A 20,619-nucleotide genomic window follows, 5' to 3' on the forward strand; every position below is an offset into this window, starting at 1 on the left:
GCGATAAAGCTAGAGGAACTGGCATGACATGTTAAGGAGCTGCAGCCGCGACCCGTACAGGTAAGAGCGGTGGGGCCGGGTTGGGGAAGATTCGACAGACAACCAGGAGAGAAAATTAAGTAAAGAATTATTTTTCCCTCGTCATCAACTATCGAAATCCCTCCCCGCCCGACCTTACCACTCTTACCTGCACGGCTGCGTCAAAGGAGCTGACTGAACTCACTTACCAAAACATGCTCTCCCCGAGGGAGATTAGTGATGGCTAATTCCACATTTCTACGATTAATTATTTGTGAACACATTTTCTCACTTTCTTCTAAGCTTCAGAAAAAAGTGGAAGATATAGTAACCTATCCATTTACTCGCAAAACTGTGCACATGTGTAAATGGAAAACAGTCAACGTGCATAGACATTTAGTTGAGTAAAACCACTCAAGCAAAGCACGTGATTAAGCAGGGCATTGTAAATTAAAACATGAAAACATATTTGCATTTTTACAAAAAAACAACAGAGAACATAATATCTTTTTTAAATTATGCAGACACAATCTTACTTGAGCGAATGATTTTCCTCCAGTTCTGTTGCGCATTAGATGGAGAAGTTTGAAAGCTGCTAGCCCGATGTAGCGCTGATAAGAAATGTAGAGAAACCGGTATTTCACAAAACGTTTACATGAAGCACGCTTAGTATGCCCACAATTATGGTACCACACGTTCAGTTCTAGTTAGTTTACAATCACACTATCAGAGGTAGAAGAACAGTAAAAAACACAAACAGAACCATAATACTTTTTGCTTATTAGTTTATGCCATCAACGAGCCCATCCCAAGCACTTTGAAAGATTGACATTGGATCCTGGAGGGGAAAGCCAGGCATGGAGGAGGGAGAAAGGGCACAAGAAACAGAGCAAAAGTCAAAGCCTGTTTTGATGGGGGGAGTGTATATAGGGTTTCTCTTGGCCAAACAGTATTTTTCTTCCTTTGCACTTTGTAGAGAGTATTTCAATGAATAGAGCTGAAGTGACTAACAAACCATCTACCTCTGTGGCATGTCTATGTGATGGGGAGGTGTAACCCGCAAAGAATCTTTTGATGGTAATGATGGATGTGGGCTGTAGAAAGAGACACAGGATTGAGGTACTTTAAACTACATTACATCACTGAGGCACGCCTAATATTGTGTGACATGCTACCTGTGTACCTATGGGACTGGACAAGTCAGATACCCCTGAGTGCTGGAGACGTTCTTCTTTTAGCGACGAGGAAGGGCGTTTGAAGTTTTGGAGATTATCTTATGACCAGGAAACATCCAGGGTCACTAAGGCTGTACTTAAGAGCAAATTACACCAAACCATGCTTGAAAAACATCACTGTCTAAAGTCCCCCAGGGTGGCTAGGGATAAAGTAATGTCAATAAAGTCCATTCGAGGCTCGTATACAAAAGAACATCTTTTAGCAAAAAAAACAGGTTACCATACTTAAATTATTCCCCAACCCATCAACCATTTTTTGACATGCCTAAATAAATGATTTGATTAGACATGTTAGATAAAGATACAACCCTTACAACTTCTGATGTACTTCTGTTCTTTTTTCCAGGAAAAGTTTTCTAAATTTAGAGCAAGTATGCCTATAGTTTGTCCTCAGTGTCAGAGGAGGAGCCCATTTGGTGCTGCTTCACCTGTCAGACACCTTTGTTGCCATTAACCACTTTCTGGATTGATGAGTGGCTGGTGGCTCTAACCTCTCTGCCGGTTCATTCAAAGAGTTTTTGCAGACAGTCATTAGTGTATGGGAATCAGTTGGCTTCCTCGGCCATGATAATGTGTGGGGATCCACAGAGATCACCAGTATCACTCTCTCCCGTTAATGAGAAGTCTTTGCATGAATCGTGGGTAGACCCACGGTGGGCAGACTTCCATTTATATGCTCATGATACCTGAGCAAACGTGAACGGGCTTGGTCTAAATCACAAAATCCCAACTGAACAGGAATATTTCAACACTACCAACAAATGTAGATCACAGCTAGTTAGAAATCCAGTAAATTGGTTTACGCCTGAGCTTCTGAATGAGCAGCAGCTCTTATATAGACTTGAGAGGAGATTGGGTTCTCAATGCCTAAAAGAGGATCAATTGTCCTTCCAATAACATATTAACTAATAGGGGAACCTCACTGCACTAAAAACAGGAAGGCACACGCTCAGTCCAAATTAAAAGGCTCTGCTAATTTAACGTGAGGAGCTTTCCACATTTTTAGAGAACTTGAAGGAACCTCAACTATGAGCACAAAATTGAGACCCAGTTGGGAATAGTTTGATATTCTTATTGAGTTATTTTTCTTCACAATTAGAATTAACAGGGAAGTCAGCTTGCTTTCCAAATAGACCAATACCCTGTCTCCTTTGACAACCAACAAAAGCAATAGCCTTGATTAAACAAATTCATGGGTCATGATCAGATGTTACATGCCCTGGCCACCATAGAGAATACCAACATATGACTATGTTTGAAGAAACAAACCCTGGTGTCAACTCAACTATTAATCTAGTGACACATATCTAATCTGACATAACTAGCGAAACTATTAGAAGCAAAGGCTAATAAACAAATTAGCACTGTTATCTGGAAACTTATGGACATTTCTGATACCTTTCAGGAGTAATGTGTACCTGATCTGTCCTCTTGCCCCTATTTAATTTGTTGTGCCAAATTGTGGATCAAAGTGGTATCGGTACTGTACATTTATATTTGGCAGAGCATTGTACATTGTAGAATATATGAAACTGCCTGAAAGTCTAAGATAAACTATAGGGATTACCTTCTTCTTGCAGTATGACTCCGAACAAATCAACATGGGAAACCATTGCTCAGCAGCAAAAATGAATTCTCACTAAGACCACTACTTTTTAATATCTATGTCTATCTTACATTTCTGACAGTTTTATTTGCCAAATATAGGTGGAGGTTTTTTAATACATGCAAATGACAGACAGCAATTCAATCACATTGATGAAGCAATAACCCATTCCCCGTACCCATTCCCCTTTGCATCCAGATGGTTGGCAATACATAATTTATTACATAGATGAAGGTGGTACCAAAAACATGTCATTATAAACTCCATATTATGTGCTACATCATGTCTTTCTTATCCCGGCCAAACAAACTTGTGAAACATGCCCTAATTCTATCAATACTGGACAATGGCAATGAACTACATCTAGGCCTTCCTCAATTCCCGCTTGATAGTCTATAATGAAAGAATGAAATACATAAGTGATCGGCCAGCTTCACAATCAGTTTGCATTGGAGAGCATATTTCTTCAGTCTCGATAAGGTTTTACTGGAATACACTGATGCACTGGTAAAGTTAAGGGCTCAAACTTATGAAGAGGTAAATGAGGAGCCACCACAATGTTAAGAATCACAATATTGTTTTTTCAGAGATTCTTGTGGTTCAAATCAAATGATTGATTAAGAAGCATTTTCTATTGGTGACTTTCTCTGCATGTACTTAAAGTTTTATGAGTGTGGGAGTGCGATCTGCTAGCCAGACTTTATTTGAAGAAGATGACAATGGGGAAGGTGGTCTTGCACAGACACAAAAGACAAGGAGCAGGAAAAACAGATAAATAGTATATGAATCCTTCAAAGGATATGTGAGATGTGGGGAATTTTGAGAGGCTGGGAAAAAACCTCAAAATGCCCCCAGGTATTGGAGGGCTCACCATGTCCCAAACTAGCGATGATTTAATCCTCAACATAAACAAGATCTGGAGAAAAGAAACAGCAGGCTGTTGTGGCCTGAGGCTCTAAAGGAGTGTATGATGTGAGCCGAACACAAGACACAGATTCTGATTCTCCCCTCACAGTAGATGGCATATATGTGGTAGATGTTGTGCATAGATAAATCACACAAACAATCTACTTATAGATAAGGACTCCTGATTCAAGATGAGAGTAAGAATAGGAATATAGAGGTTATTCTAACAGATGTAAAATCTAAAAAATGGTAACGGAAAAGATTCTCATATGGGCTTTTTGACTTTTTTAGAATATCACCATTAGTCCAACATCCTCCTATTCATTGGGTTCATATTTACTTTATGTGAAAAGACAAAAACATTCTAAATGTTAACACATACATGTGCAAATACAGTTTTTCACAACTGTAAAAATTGAAAGTAACATATGTTGAAGACATTTTTTACACACGACTCTTAATTGCACTCTTATCTATTAATCCCATTGAATACCTATTATTTTATTGAACTTGTCCTGAAGTTTTTGTATAGTGCTCATACTACTGCACCATTTCACAGTCATTCCATGCAGGGAGGAGAAGAATGAGGAGAAACAGAAATCAATAGCAAAATGGAGTTGGGCATTGTTATTCTTAATTGATGGCTATCATAAGAAGATAAAAAGAAACTAGTCTTCAGTCCAGGCAGGACCCTGGAACGCTATCATCTCTTGTTCCATGCTGTTTTCCACAAAAACGGAAGGAGCATCCTAGGACTTGGCTAGCACAATTTAGAAACTTTGGAATTAAGAACTGCAGTAATGCCATCACATTTTTTGTATAGGGCTGTTACAGGTATAACATATCTTTTTGGAGCACTTTAGATCTGAGAAGCATCGTTTTCATGTTTTAAGGCACGGGTGCATGAAGAATGTGTAGATAAGGACACGTTTTATCGCGCCAGGATACTTTGCAGTAGCAGAGCGCGCTACAAAACATTTTATAACATAACATAACTTTTTAAAAAGAAATTTGACATGGTTTTCAAGTACGATTTAAGTCTTTTTAAAAGTATATTTGTGTGTATTTTTATACATTATGTGGCTTTGAAAGCCAGGCAAGCAAGATATAAAGATAATGATCACAACCTTGTTCTCTAGGTGGGAGAGACAAGGCTGCATAGGGTAGATAGATCCTTGCATGTTTCCCGTAATCTTTATTCAGTAGTTGAATCACCATCGGCTTGTGGAAGACTGACCTTCGCTGTTTGGCCCTGTCTTAATGCAAGAAAATCTTACGTACACACAGGTCCAAGTAGTCAGTGGTCCAGTGGCACAGGGCACTGTGAACATTACAATCTCTTTTCAACTACATCCCTTCCTGTCGCAGGAGCCTGACAATGGGGATTAGACCACTTCAATCACAAACATTGTCAGTAAATGTCAAACTTTGTCTAGAAAATGTTCTATCTTCGATCATTTTTGTTTTTATTTATTATTTTATTGAATCTGGGTGCCTTGTAAAGATTTAAATCCAAACCAAAAGAGAATAATGCAGCTTAGATAAACTATTGCTATCTTAGAACTTCAACATGTATTCTGTCTAAAATTGGGTTGTTGGTTGACTGGGGTGTGAGCCCTGGTCAAGCAACAGCCACATATCCTTATAGGGTGAACAACATAAAGTCACTAAAGTTACCTGTGCTTAACTCTGAGTTGCTTGGCACACAAAGCAGTCAGACTTACCTTAGAGGCAATGATTAGGTTTAAAGTATTTTATTCATCACAACACGTAAGGACAAACAGACATCTCAAGAGAATATAGCAGGGCTGAAAAGCCAGTGTCCAAGAGCGCTATCAACAGTCGACATTCCACGAATCACGCCCGCTCAGTAACAAAAGGCACTTGTCGCCTCAGCATGTTATGACATTTCCCGTGAAACCCCCCCACCCAACCTTCCCCCCCAACACCCAAACTCCCAACACCCACCCCCACTCCCACCCCACGTCCAGTGCACAGTCCCTAACCGCAGCACACATCAGAGCCACAATACCAAGGAGGAGAAGTTCAAAGGGAGATCACGGGGCAGACTCCTCCGGGATCGGAAGCCGCAGAAGGCGGAGATATTTGGGGCAGGTAAGTTCCCTAAATTCAGAAAGCAACAGGGAGTGAAATGGTTGCCAGAGCTCCCCAAACTGTTCCACATCACCCGCCACCGTGAGGGACATTTTCTCCATACCCAACACATGCCACAACCTGTGCAGCCAGCCAGTGATAGACGGTATTGTAGCAGTGTGCCAGTGAATTAAGATGTTCTGGACAGCGGAACCAAGTGCTATTGCTATCTGCCTGCCCCTGCGGGAATGAAGAGGATACATTAGATCATTGGGGAGTCCCAACAAGGTATAGGCAGGTAAGCGTGGCAATTCAATTTCAAAGTGAGAATCAATTTCATCTAACACCTCCTTCCAATAAGGTTCCAGGAGCGGGCAGTCCCATAGTATGTGCGTGAGAGTACCCCGGTGCCCACATCCCCTCCAGCATGTGTCATCTTTGCTACGATCAAACTCATGTACTCGCTCAGGTGTATAATACCAGTAGGTAGAGACTTTAGTCAGTGTATCTGTGAGCCCCATGTGGTAAGCTGAGTGCCTTGCTCTATAGGATATGTGTTCCCACTCTCTAGGGCTCAGTGTCCTCCCCAACTCCCTTTCCCAACGCTCCCTCCCAGGGTGATAAAGGTGTGTCGCTGGCGGTTGCAGTAGTTTGTACAAGTCGGTAATCAATTTGGAGTCAGAAGTCCGCGTCATGAGCCAACGTTCATAGGGGAGGAAAAACCGATCGGCCGTTTCTCTCACTTGCGGCTGGAGGGCCCAGTGGCGAGCCTGCAGATAATGAAGTCGTTCTGTCTCCGGGAGTGAGAACTCCTGACGGAGTTGGGGAAAAGGGACTACCCCCTCCGGGCCATAAAGGTGACATAAGGCTCTACACCCCGCCTGACGCCACCTCGTAAACGCCCCCCTCTCCATCCCCGGAGTAAAGTCCGGGTTGTCCACTATCGGAGTAAGCGGTGACGGAAACGTAGTGAGGCCACGCAAAATGCTGGTAGCATCCCACACTCGTAAGGGCACCCTCGTGACAAAGGAGGCATAGAGGTTTTTGGGCCGATGAGGACGACGCAGGAACGGGATCTCCTGCAGGGGTCTCCCTGCCACCGCCTGGTCCTGAAAAAGCCAATGCTTATCAGACTCCCACTTACTCCACTCCACAAGATAACGCAACTGGGTAGCTTGAAAGTATTTGCGGAAATCAGGGACACCCAACCCACCAGCCTCCGGGGCCAGCAGCGAGAGAGCCCTACGCATTCTAGGCTTCTTACCCTGCCAGACAAACCGAGAAACGTCCGCCTGCAGTTGCGAGATCCATCCCACCGGCGGTTGGAGTGGGAGGGCCGGAAAGAGGTATAGTACCTGAGGCAAGACCGTCATTTTGACAGCAGCTATCCTGCCGAGCCAGGAAAAGATGCCTCGGTTCCACCGGCCCAGTTCCTCCCTAATCTTGGCACCCAGGGCCCGGTAGTTCGCCGATACCATGGCCGGTATGGTAGGAGCAATCTGGATCCCCAAATATGGCACCGCTCCCGAAGACCAGAGCATGGGAAACCTCTGTTGCAGACAGGCTCTAGTGTCCGGCTCGAGGGAGACATCCAGTGCCACCGACTTCCCCATGGTCATCTTGAATCCCGACACCGCGCCAAAAGAGGCCAATTCCTCCATGCACGCCGGTAGAGCCGTGCGGGGCCTGTCAATGGATAGAATAACATTGTCAGCGTAGAGGCTGATAGCGTGTGTGAAGCCTCCCATCCGGATGCCGGCCACCATCGGGTTATCGCGCATCCGCTGGGCAAACGGCTCCATGTAGAGTGCAAAAAGCAGGGGCGAAAGCGGGCAACCCTGCCTGGTGCCACGTTCGATACTAAAAGAGTCAGAAGCGAGCCCGTTGACACGGACCACCGCCGACGGGCGACTGTAACAATTAAGGACCATTGAGCGGAATTTCCCTCCTATACCCGCTTTCATAAGCACCCGCTCCAGATAAGGCCAATGTACCCGATCAAATGCCTTTTCCGCATCCACAGCCAGCATCATCCGTTCTCCCGGAATCCGGGAGGCCTTCTCCAATAGGTGGACAATTTGTTTTGTATTGTCCACCGTCTGTCTCCCAGGGACAAAACCCGCCTGGTCAGGATCGACTAGCCCCGGCAAGTGGAGAGCCAATCTAGCGGCCAGGATCCCCGTATACAGTTTCAGGTCAATATTCAGAAGGGAGATCGGCCTATATGACCCGCATTGCTTCGGGTCCTTGCCGGGCTTGGGGATAACCGAGATCGTGGCTCGGAGCAGATGGGGCGGAATGGCGCCGGGTTCCGCGAAGGAATTGAAAAGGCGCGTCAGGATGGGGGCCAACGTCGTGCAGAATGTCTTATAATAAAGCGCAATGTAGCCATCCGGACCCGGAGCCTTGCCATGTTTAAGTCTGGCAATAGCGGAAACCACTTCCTCAATCCGAATGTCTCTGTCTAAATGATCCGCCTGCAAAGGCTCTAGAGAGGGTAATGCAACCGAGTCCAGATAAGCGTCCATGGCTACCTCATCCGGGGGATCCCCCGTATAGAGCTCCTCGTAAAAACCGCGGAATACAGCTGCTATTCGAGCGTCCTCAGTCTCCATTCGCCCCGTCGGGCCAGAGATCTCTTTAACGAGCTGGGACTGCCTTGCTACTCGGAGCCTATTCGCCAACAGCCTGCCGCAGTGGTCCCCCCCAAGTGTAGAAGGTGTGAAGCAACCGTAATGCCGCATACTCCGCCCTGTCAAGGTCCAGGGCCGCCAGGAGCTTCCTAGCCTCCTTGAGCTGCCGCCAAATTCGGGGAGCCCCCGTCCTGCGATGGATCTGTTCCAGCTCCCTAACCCGATCCGTAAGTTCATCCCTCTTGGCCTCCCGCACTTTATTATCCGCTGAGGAAATCGCTATAAATTCCCCTCTGATAACAGCCTTCATGGCTGCCCATTGTGTGACCCGGCTAGTGTCCGTATTATCGTTATGGGATTGAAATTCTCGAATCGCCTTCTCAATGCGAGCCACCACCTCCTTCCTGTGCAGCAGCGTGTCACGGAGGCGCCACGTCCGAGGGCGGGGAGCCGTCGGAGGCATACTCAGCAGGACCTCAACCGGGGCATGGTCTGATAGGGAGATCACTCCTATCTCCGATCCCGAGGCCAACGCTTTCACCGGGGAGGTAACCAAAAGGTGATCTAACCGCGCGTACGTCTTATGGGCATGGGAATAGTACGAGTAGTCCCTATCCGTCGGGTGTAGATGTCGCCACAGATCAAGGAGGTCCACCTCCTCCAGCTGAGCTCTACGGTCCGCGGAGAGTTCTCCGACTTGAGGGGAGCGTTGCGCCGACCTATCCAGTGCGGAGTCAAAGACAATATTGAAGTCCCCCCCGAGTATGATGTGTCTATCCTGGGTAGAGGTGACCTCTTCGATTGCTGCCTGCAGAAAGCGATCCTGCCGTTCATTGGGGCTGTACAGGGACCCGATCGTAAATAGAAGACCCCCTATCCTAAACCGATAAGCCAATAGTCTACCCTTTTGTTCAGTGAATTTGTGGAGAATTTCCCCCCGAAAGTGCAGTGCCACCAGAATCGCCACCCCAGCCGTTTTAGTGGTGCAAGAGGAAAAGAATTGTGAAGGGAACTTGTGCGACCGGAGCCTGTGTGTGTCCTGAGCTAATAAGTGCGTCTCCTGGAGGAGACAGATATCTGCCTTGGTGTTCTCCAAGAGCGAACGGACAGCCCGCCTCTTAACGGGATTATTCAGACCCCGAACATTCAGGGTCACGACCTTACACGTGGCAGGGGGCATGAGCAGCGATATGGCAGAAAGCAACAAGGCCCTCCATCAGCAAGGCTGGGAAGACAAAAGCGTGACTCAGCATGGGGTGCAGCAGAGCGTAGAGCAAAGAGCAGGGACATAAGAAGCAACCATTGTGCAAACCAATGAGCAGACAAACCACCCAGGAACTCACAGCCCGCCAAAAGCTTCGTATATACCCCCCAACACCACTCCAATTCGCACGCAAATCAGAAGGACAAGCCACTCTACAAATGCTATCATCAGGCGGAAGCAAACCAAAAAACACAGATAATGCCAGGACGACTAGAAACCCCCATGTGCACTGGACGACCCACCCTCCCCCCCTCCAACTCCCGGATTCCCCCCCTCCAACCCCGTCCCCTAGCCCCTCGGACCCCCCCAACTGTCTCCCGTCTCCCCCAACAACCCTCCCTTCCCCAGTCCCCTCCCGCAACTGGGACTGGCTCAACATCCCCAAACACCCCCCCTCGCCCCCTCAAACAACCCCGACAAACCAGTGTCCCAGTCCGGTCCTCGTCGGACAAGCCTGCGGAAAGTCAAAAAAGTGGACGTCCAGCCACTACGCACCTCTCCGTTCCCCCCTCCCCCCCAGACCCTCAAACCTGCAGTTCCATGATAGCGATGTCGATCTCCCCCCGGAGTTCACTTAAGCTGTCAGCGCCACCTCCGCCGCTGTGGAAGCATCAGTCCCATCTGGCGCTGCAGTGCCTGACTCCATCCGGGCCGCGGGAGAGTCCGGCCGAGGCGAGGAACCAGAGGACCGTCGGCCAGGAATCGTCTGCCAGCCATCCCTGGTCATCCGGCTCCGGCGAGGCGTGTGGGTTCCGTCCTCAGTAGCAGTGATCCCCAGCACTCCACATGTATCCTGAAGGGAACGCAGTTGATGCAGAGTTCCGTTCCACCTGAAAATAAGCCGGAAAGGGTGTCCCCAGAAGTACTGAGTGCCATGTTCCCTAAGAAAGTCAGTCGCAATCTTGAAAGCTTTGCGTTTCTGCAGAGTGGTCGTAGCCAGGTCCTGATAAAGAGCCACACGATGACCCCGGAATTCCAAGGAGGGCCTCTTCCGAGCCTCCCGCAGTATCCGCTCCTTCAGGGGATAGTCCGGTAGAAAGGCCAAGATGTCGGGAGGAGGCGCTGAAGTCCGGCGTTGCAGGCCCACCCTGTGCGCCCTATCGATCCGGATGGGGAAATCAGCCGGTTCCCCCAGTACCTCTCTGAACAGCTCCCCCAGGTACGCCGCCACATCTTCCCCCTCCTCACGGAATGGAATTCCCCGGACACGGATGTTACTTCTCCTGGAGCGATTTTCAAGGTCCTCCGTGTGCGACTGCAAGTCAAGGTGTTGTTCCCGGAGTCGGATGACCTCTTGCTGCAGTTGCGTGATTTCTTCGTCCCTTGCATGGCCAGCCTCCTCCACCGTGGACACTCTGTCACCCAGGCCGTCAACCTCCCTCCGGATCTCGCGGACCTCACCCGCTACCTCCTGCTTGAGCGTTTGAAAGTCGTCTCGCAGCGAGCTGAAGAGGGATTCCAGGAAGGATCTCGTAACCGGTGGCTCTCCACCACTAGCTCCTTGGGATCCACTCGGATGAGTTGGGGATGGCTGTCCCCTATCCTGTCGCATAGCGCTTCTGCCCAGCATCTCCGGCAGTGTGCGGTCTCCCTTCCTTGACCCCCTATTCTGCGACATTTTGTCTACTGGGTCGTCTCTCCGGGCGGTCCAATGGCCTTCCACTCCACAGTCTCTGTGGCCACAAGCTCAATACCAACAGCGCCTCCCGAGGAGCCCACTTGAGCTAGTCCACGATAGGCCCTCCGGGGCCCGGGCGGGGGGATCGCGGTAATGTATATGAGGCCCTCACTCCTGCGCCCAGGCAATGCGGGAGGGGAGCGTACCGGCGCTCCGGGGGTGATTTGATCCAAAGCGTTGCCAGGGGTCACCCCTAGGGGAGAGCCTGCGTTAGGGCTCCGCCGGCGGCCAGTCCTGCCGGCGGTCAAGAAGCAGTAGTCTGATTCCCGTCCACTCGTGGCTCCAAGGGGCGCAGGCTGCAGCCCCTCCCTCCAGTGCGCCCCCTCACTCAAACTCACCGCAGGGGCCCCCGCCGACCCAGGAGAGCAGTGCCGTGCTCCGCGATCCCACCGGGTGGGCCGGCGGGCCACCGCCGATCCGCGCAGCCGAGGCCCGGGATGTAGGCCAAAGCCACGGCCTGGCGTAGGGAGAAGCCCCAGGTCCGGCACCCCTACCGCTCCGTCACCACCTCAGCCGGCATGGACTCTGGAGAAGCACCTCAGGCCTGGCAGGAACGTCTGGGCCGGTTATCAGGGCCTGCAGCTCCGGCTCTCCGGGGGTGGCTTGGTCCAACGCGTTGCCAGGGGTCACCTCTAGGGGAGGATCCGCATTGGGGCTCCGCCGGCGGCCAGTCCTGCCGGCGGTCAAGAAGCAGTAGCCCGATTCCCGTTCACTCGTGGCTCCAAGGGGCGCAGGCTGCAGCCCCTCCCTCCGTTGCGCCCCCGCACTCCAACTCACCGCAGGGGCCTCCGCTGACCCAGAAGAGCAGTGCTGTGCCTCGCGATCCCACCCGGTGGGCCACCGCCGATCTGCGCAGCCGAGGCCCGGGGTGTAGGCCAAAGCCACGGCCTTGCGTAGGGAGAAGCCCCAGGTCCGGCACCCCTACCGCTCCGCCACCACCTCAGCCGGCATGGACTCTGAAAAAGCACCTCAGGGCCTGGCAGGGGCGTCCGTGGCCGGTTCTCAGGGCCTGCAGCTCCGGTACACCCCTAGGCGGCTGTCAGGGCAATCGAGGCTCGTATTCCAGGCCAGAGCCCCGGCCTCTCGTGAAGTCCGGCCCCGGGCTCGGCGTCGGTATCTCTCTGCCTCCGGGAAAGGCGGCCCAGGTCTCCGAGACGTGCCGCTATGGCTGATGCAGATGCCCGGGACCGGTGGGCAAGATCAGGAGCTCCGCTGCGCTCACCCGGACCGATGTCCGAACCCGGGAAGGTTCCGCCTCCTCCTCAGGCCGTGCACTAGGCCTTCCTCGCGCCCAACAAAGGCGCCGCGTCCGGGACCGGGTAAACACCACGGAGGGCGGCAATGGGCTCGCCGGAGCCACTCCGTGGCTCCACACCACAGCTACGTAAAGTGCAGCGACCCGGGGGGAGAATCAGCTTATGCACAGTAGGTTCAGGGCCCAGGGATGGCGGAGCTCACCTCGAGTGCGACCACTCAGCCCGCCATCTTGGCCACGCCCCCAGAGAGGCAATGTTTAAAGTATTTATGCAACACAAAAACAGTGATGAAGTGAGTAAAGAACACAAGAAAAATACCAAACCACTTTAGAAAAATAGGGTAAGTGTTAATAAATTATTTGACACCAAAACAACAAAAATCTAATCAGTAGAACCAGAGTTCTTAATTTTTGTGAAAACGAGCACCTAAAAGGTCAAAACACAAACTTCAGGCATCTAGTCGCGCTACACCACGTCAAAGTAAAAAAAAATGTCTCACCGCGATGGAGCGTGCTTCGGATACAAAAAAGGGATTGGGCCTGGTCAGGGCCTACCTTCAGATATAGAAGAAATACTGAGAAAAAGTGTCTGAGAAGGTACAATTGAGCGAGGCGAGTTTGCAGAAGGTGTCCAAGGAGGGGGCATCATCGTTGGATAGCCTTGGGATGCAGCCACGTGAATATTTCTATTTTTGAACTTAGTCTCTGAAATGGAAGTCCAAAATCTCCAGCAGGACAAGGAATAGGGCAATAGCCTAAGTCAGCTCCACAAGGCTGGATACCATTTGGGTGAAGGACCATTGAAACAGGTTTGGTGCTGTGGAGAAGCATGTGGTGTGAGTAACCGCAGAGTCAATCCGACCGGCGATGCGCCCAGGGGGATAGGCAAGCAGACTGATCCTGGTTTCCTCCTGATACTCTGAGCAATTTTTGTAAAAAAAAATGTTGTCTTCTGTTTTGGGATTTGCATCTGGGCACCTTTAGCACGACTTCCAATGGTTCAGGACTGGAGGGGCACCACTTGGAAGGTCAAAACTCACTCAGGGTTGTACAGGTGTGGATTCAAGATGGAGGAAACGTTTTGTGTCACTGTGGCTCTGAACAGGGGGACCTTCTGCATCTCTCTGGTGGTCCTGGGACAGATGAAGACCTAGGCCTTGTACCCAGGTAGAAGGCAATAGTGTATCAGAGCAACAGGGCAGCAATCCATCAGGGCAGTAATCTTCCAGAGGAGCAGTCCAGCAGAGTAGCAGTCCTTTCAGCAGCACAGCAGTCTTTCTTCCTGGCAGAGTACCAGAAGTGTACTGCAGTATGAGTCTGAAGCTCCTGTTTTATACCCTGGTACCCTTTCTCTGTAAGGTGGGAGAGACGTTTAGAAAAGTTCTTTAAAGTGCATGGACTTTACTGACTCTCCTGCTCTGGCTCCAAGCTGATGGCAGTGATAATGTGGGGTCATTAGGTTATTTTTGTGAAAGCAAATCACAGGCTATTCAGTTGCCAGTGGGGGTGTGTTCAGCCCCACCCTCCATCCTGGCAGCAAAAAACCAATTTAGGCACACCTAATCCCTCTACTGTGTGACTGTCTGAGAGGAATTCACAAAGTCTGTCAGCTATACCCAGTCATGTGGCCCAAGACAGGCTGTGGGCACAAAGGGCTAAGGGCATGAAAATGCCAACTTTCTAAACGTTTTTCAAATATTCAAAATTGTAATGACAAATCCAACTACAGCTTATTAAATGTAATAAGGAATCTCTAATGTTATCATATGCAAGGGGTAGCCTCACAGTAATAAAAAACAAATTTAGGAGTTTTTCACTGCTAGGAACTGTAAAAGTGAAAAGCCGGTGTCCAACCTGCCCTATGGCCTACCTTAGGGGTGACTTAATGCTTGGCAAGGACGTTTTAATGGCAAGTCGGCATAGCAGTTTGAAACTGCATTCACGCTGCAATGGCAGGCGTGAATCATGTTTTAAGGTGCTACTTAAGTGGGTGGCACAAGAAGTGCTGCAGGCTCACCAGTAGCATTTAATTTACAGGCCCTAGGTATATGGTATAATATTCTAAAAGGGACTTCTAAGTAAATGAAAGATGCCAATAAGGTGTATGCCAATCAAACCATGTTCAAGGGAGTGAGCACAAGCATTTTAGCACTGGTTAATAGTGGTAAAGTGTACAGAGTTCTAAAGTCAAGAAAAACTCATTTCAGCCCAAAATTGGCAGTAAGTAGGGGGAAGACCACCCTAAGGCTGGCAAGTCTTACAGTTTCACTATACTCCTTTGAATCAAAAGCATCTATGAGCAATGCACACAGCCACAATGGGATAGATAGATGGATGGATGGATGGATGGATGGATGGATGGATGGATGGATGGATGGATGGATGGATGGATGGATGGATGGATGGATGGATGGATGGATGGATGGATGGATGGATGGATGGATGGATGGATGGATGGATAGATAGATAGATAGATAGATAGATAGATAGATAGATAGATAGATAGATAGATAGATAGATAGATAGATAGATAGATAGATAGATAGATATGTTTTTATAGCACTATTAATTGAAATTATGTAAGGCTAAAATCAGAATAAGGAGCATCGGTTAAAATGTTATTAAAAGGAATATGGTGGATTGCCATCATGTTAAAAAATGTAAACAACACTTTTGTCAACTGTAGAGACATAGACATTTGGCACGACAATTAGCATTTATAGTTCTGTATGATAGTCAGAATCCAGCATGGCTTTTACAGCAGATAGAAATTTCATGAAGCGTATCGTCAGCTGCACTGAGTCGCCTTTCATGCCTTCTATCAGGGCTGCTCGGCATGTCCGTATGTTTAAAATCCGCCAGATGGGGCACAGCCAGTAGATTCTCAAGGGGCACAATTTCTCACAAATGCATAATATACAAATTAATGACTCCTCTTCTCCCCTACATGCACAGCACTGTATGGCAGCGCTCTTTTTATACTCACAGCCGTACTTGTATACCAGCACTGGAATCAAACCGAACCGTGGCCTCATTAGTTGACGCATCATTATTGGCTTCAAGGGAGAAGACAGGTAGTATGGCAGGCCCCCGCTGTTATATAATTTTGAGGCCCAACTTCTGTGACTTAGATTTTGCAAGGTTAGTGCATCACTGTCAGCCGACATTATCTTTGCTTGTTTTGTTAGAAGTTTTGCTGCTGCGGGTAAGGGTATAGGGGCAGACCACAATTCATGAGCTTCCAATACTTCGACACAATGTGACCTTTAGTGGATGCTCTCTTGAGACACAATGACCATTCACACATTTGTCTTAGCTCACGTAATGGCAGAATAGTGTGGGAGAAAGTTAAAGAGCATATGATGGATCTACGTATCAAATTGTCTCCTGCCGCTCACAATACGTTCCCTTCTTTATACTACTCATCCCAATATCAATGTGCACGACTAACAGACTGGATAGCTATCTTTTATTAACTACCTCTACAATGTTTGTATGCAAACCCATTCCTTCACCCTAGGGAATTTTACTGCCAAATATTTCCTATGTGGATCTGGGAATGACAATGATTGTTCAGTTGCTACCCAATCAGTGTATGTTTCATCCTTATTTTTTTGATAATATGCTCACAGCCAACCAGAAATGAGGGTCACCAAGCAAAACAATTGGGGGCAATATGGTAAAAAGCCCATGATCCAAAGAGAAATCCAGGATTTCTGTTTTATGTGCCTCCAAATACACTACACATGTATGAGAAAAATGTGACCTCTCTACAAAGAAAGTACATTTCCTGTTGCGCTCATTAATGTTATCAATACTAACAACTTGCAAAAAAGTGAGAACAGCTCTCAAATGGTTAATTTAGGTGAAATGGCACGTCAAGCTGAAAATGGGTAACAAGTTAAGAAAAGTGAACCAATAGTAGACAGAAAAAACAGTGCAAGGGAAGGTTGGTAGTAGCCACTTAACAAGAGTCTCCTTTTCAACACACAAAGGGTGAATACTGGTGACAGATAGGATATTTTAAAGATTGTGTGGTAACAACTTCTCAAATAGGATCATACTTAATGTGACTAAACAACAAAGTCTAATCCTTGAAAACTTAATAAATGTAGATCAAATATAATCCAAAAAGAGATACAGAACTACATACTTTTGTTTCTCCATCAACATTTCTTCTTGGATTTGAACAAACAAAATCCTTTGTTACCGGAAATTACATAAAAATGATTGTCTTCCCATGAACAATAATATTGTCATGACTTAGCGTCTTGATCAGATGAGTAACCCAGATGTAGATGCTTTTCTCAGGACTGCAACTTCCCCTTCTTGTCTTAGGAACCAGGATTCTGATCTTTCTCATGCACAACCACGATCAGGGTATGAGGTGTCCAGCACTAATGTTTCTGAGAACTCCCAACATGTCTCGAACACCCCTTTATCTGCCACAGTTAGGGGTTTAACACAACAGAGAGATGTGTCTAACAGACTTAGACATTTTATTTTCAGTGCAGTGCTATGTTTACACATTCCAGACGGCACAAATGGGGATGCCTGTCATACTACCACTTGCCAATGTGTACAGAAGGATTCTATGGACATCATTACAAAGTGTGCACTAGCAGCTTTTGCTTCACTCCAGGTGCTCAGCAGCTAGGCTACCGCTTCAAATTCACACTGTAGCACCTCCGGTCTGCCAGCAATAAACAAAGAACTCCTACGTGCCCCCTTTTCTACCTCATTACAACTGGGGAATTTTCTCAAGAGGGGGCTGTAAAGATCATCTAAGATGTGCATCAGCACCCACAGCTTCACCTCACACCAGGGGCGGTGGGTGACATTTCAAAGTGGTGGGGCGCCAAGTGATTTGCATACAGCACCGTAGCGAGCGAGCACTGCGAGTGAGCCTGAACCCCAAAAGGGGGGATTGAGCGGATTACCCCCCCAAGAAAATTTTGAAAAAAAAGAAGAAAAATTGTGCATTTTCAAGCAAATTTGAGAAAGCAGGAAGGTTAATAAAGCAATTGTGAAAGTGCAGTTATTACATTAATAGATGGCATAACATAGGTAGCTGTTTATTCAGTATAACCACAGAGCTTCATTCATTCCGTCCTATTACGCTCTGGTGCTGAATTCAGACTATAAGACTTTCATGAAAATGTCAGCTCTAAGAGTAGAAGAAGTTGCACAGCAGTTGGGAAACAGCCTTCACAAAGCATTAGGAAAATGAGAGGCAATAACTTGAAAGCAAACTGAAAGCAATGCATCAAGTAGTAACTTAAAGCAATGCATCCAGCAAAACAGTGCATGCAGTCAACCATACAAAAGTAAACTAAAGCAAGTTTGAACCTGTGAACCTTCACTTTGAAAGCAGGGTGCTAGTCAACAGGCCAGTCACATACATTTAAACTGAAGAAGAGTACACCTCAGCATGCAGGCACCAACATAAAAGCACCAAGCAAGTCAAACAGTTTAATGAAGTGTCATTGATTGAATGAAAGAAAAATGACTGGTCTGGGTCTGGATCTGACTTGGTACGAGCAGGATACAAAAAGTAAACGAGTAGGTGGTAACCCACTTCAAGTGAAGGAGCTGTAAGGAACCTAAGCGCACTGGTGTTGATACCAATAACAGGGCAGCTCTGGCTTTCTCAGGGTGGGTGTCAGCTGTGTGATGAAACCAGCATGTGAAGCAGTTACCTCAAACAAACTAAAACCAATGCACTCATCAAGACAAGGAGTTACATGAAATCAAATAGAAAACCACCATCAAGCCAGGTAGTCACCTAAAGGCAAATTGAAGAGGCTGCACACTATGGGAAGTGCACTTCACCAGCCAGCCTATTACACTAAAGGAAAATAAAAGCAAAGCTCCCAGTAAACAAGACAACATAAATTGAAAATATTTCCCAGCAGGACCAACAGTCACAAAAAGTAAAGAAACAGAACGAAGTCAGAGGCACTCCAGGAATCCAGGAGAGTGGCCTGGTGGACTGTTCATGAAGGCTGAACCTGGTTCCCCAGAACGAAATTCGGCAGCTCTGGCGTAGTGCCACATCCCCCAATGAACACCATACTATCCCACTGAGACACCCACACTGCCTTCAGCTACAACCCAGTTGTGCCCTGCTACATATACCTGGTTGCGGCTCAATTTAAATTATGCACAAGAGTGATATGCTGCCTGGAAAAAAAGTACCTTCCTGGAAAAAGCAAACCCTCATATGGATGCAAGGTTAAGTAAAGCATATGAAATGTAAGTAGAACAACATGGCTACCTTAACACTTTTATACTTATTATTCAGAAATCAAGAGTGTTTTTTACTGAAACTTTAAGCACCACTACAGATCCCTGGGGGGACCAGTACACGGTGTATTGCTTATATCCTGTGAACCGTGAGCAGTATGGTTTAAAAAGACTACATTACTCAACACAGAGCCACTGCTTGTTTTTCTTTTTTTTTTCCTGTTTCATTATTTTTCATCCTTCCACTCCCTTATTGTTTCGAGGTCTCAGTTCCTTTTCCTTTGTCCTCCACATGATAAATGCGCCTTCCTTCCCATGATTTCCAATCTTTCCCATCCCCTCCTGTGATTTAACCTCTCAGTTCCCAGGTCACCCAATACCTGAAAAGTGGAGCTGTGCCCCAGGACATGTATTAAATAGCCCCACATCCTCCACTGTCTCTCATACTCAGGTACTTATGAAGTATTTGGTGACCTAAACATGGCCACCGAGATGGACATTAGCCATGTTGAAGTACATGGCTTTGAAATCAGGCACAAGTCAAGGGTGCACATGGGTCAACAACAGACCAATTTGGTTGGCTGAAAGCCCCAATAGGTAAGTATATTGTATACAATTTTAGGAAAATCAAAATGTCTTGGCTACCACAAGACCTAAAAACATCCTTGTCAAAGTCAAATTGTGGACCGCTGTTCCTGAGTCTCTGAGAAAGTGTACCTCATTTCTTTAATTTCAGAAAAAGCTGAAGACATGGTTATTTTAAACAGCGGCTATGTCACCTTAGCTTATTGACGCGCGTATTAATAACGCTCATATACTTAATAACGGTCATATACTTAATGCCAGTTGACTGAATTGCTTGTAATGCATTCATTAATACTGCAAACGCTCAACAAAGCTACAAATAACGTAAATTGTGCGCAATGTCAATATCATCATTCCTTTGTTAATGCGATGGGTGGATTGATGGGGAGAGGGTGGGTGGATGGATGAAGAGTGTATGGTAGGACTGGTGAAAGGCTGGCTGGATGGATGAAAGGGTGGGTGGATGACGGATGGCTTGCTGGCTGAATGAAAGGGTGGCTGGATGCATGGACGGATGAAAGGGTGGGTGCGTGAAGGATTGGTGAATGGCTAGATGAAATAGTGCATGGATGAATGGATGTTTCAAAGGGTGGATGGGTGAAGGATGGCTGGATGGGTATGTGGATGGATCAAAGGGTGGGTGGATGGATGAATGGGTAGATAGTTCGCAAACAAATACTTAATAATTGCTTCATGTAAGTCTGTACAGGGTGGATGGATGGAATTGCAGGCATAATCATTTCAGGGCCTTTTGTAGCCGGGAGGAGCGAGCTGGACAATAGTGTTTAGTTCTCGGATTTCATAGATTTGGATTGCCTCAAAAGGTCAAATTATTATCAAAATGGGTACATTTGGTCATGAACAGAAACCAATTCGTTCTGCAACTCTTCGAAAATGATAAATGTGATAAAGATAAAAAACAAGTCACGCAGACGGTTAACACCATACGTGACACATTTATCAGTACTGCAGACATAATCATTTCAGGGCCTTTTGTAGACGGGAGGAGCGAGCTGCAATAAATGTATTCACAAATACCTCTGTCGTTCCATTACGTACATGAACTAGGTTTAAAAAGAAAAACTAGCCATGTTTAAAG

General features: G+C 47.3%; 1 protein-coding gene across 6 annotated transcripts in view; it reads right to left on the reverse strand.

Annotated features, from left to right (window-relative positions):
* MICAL2 (microtubule associated monooxygenase, calponin and LIM domain containing 2) overlaps nt 1-20,619 on the reverse strand; it is a 906,862-nt gene that overhangs the window by 292,764 nt on the left and 593,479 nt on the right. For 4 of the 6 annotated variants that reach the window (XM_086955940.1, XM_086955938.1, XM_086955939.1 and 1 more), the window contains one exon: nt 555-629. The exons of the other annotated variants lie outside the window; for them this stretch is intronic. In XM_086955940.1, coding sequence (XP_086812066.1) covers nt 555-629 — 75 coding nt within the window. The remainder of the gene's footprint in view (nt 1-554; nt 630-20,619) is intronic. 6 annotated transcript variants of the gene reach the window in all.

This window comes from Lissotriton vulgaris, chromosome 2_1, assembly GCF_964263255.1.
Source record: "Lissotriton vulgaris chromosome 2_1, aLisVul1.2, whole genome shotgun sequence".
Classification (NCBI taxonomy): domain Eukaryota; kingdom Metazoa; phylum Chordata; class Amphibia; order Caudata; family Salamandridae; genus Lissotriton; species Lissotriton vulgaris.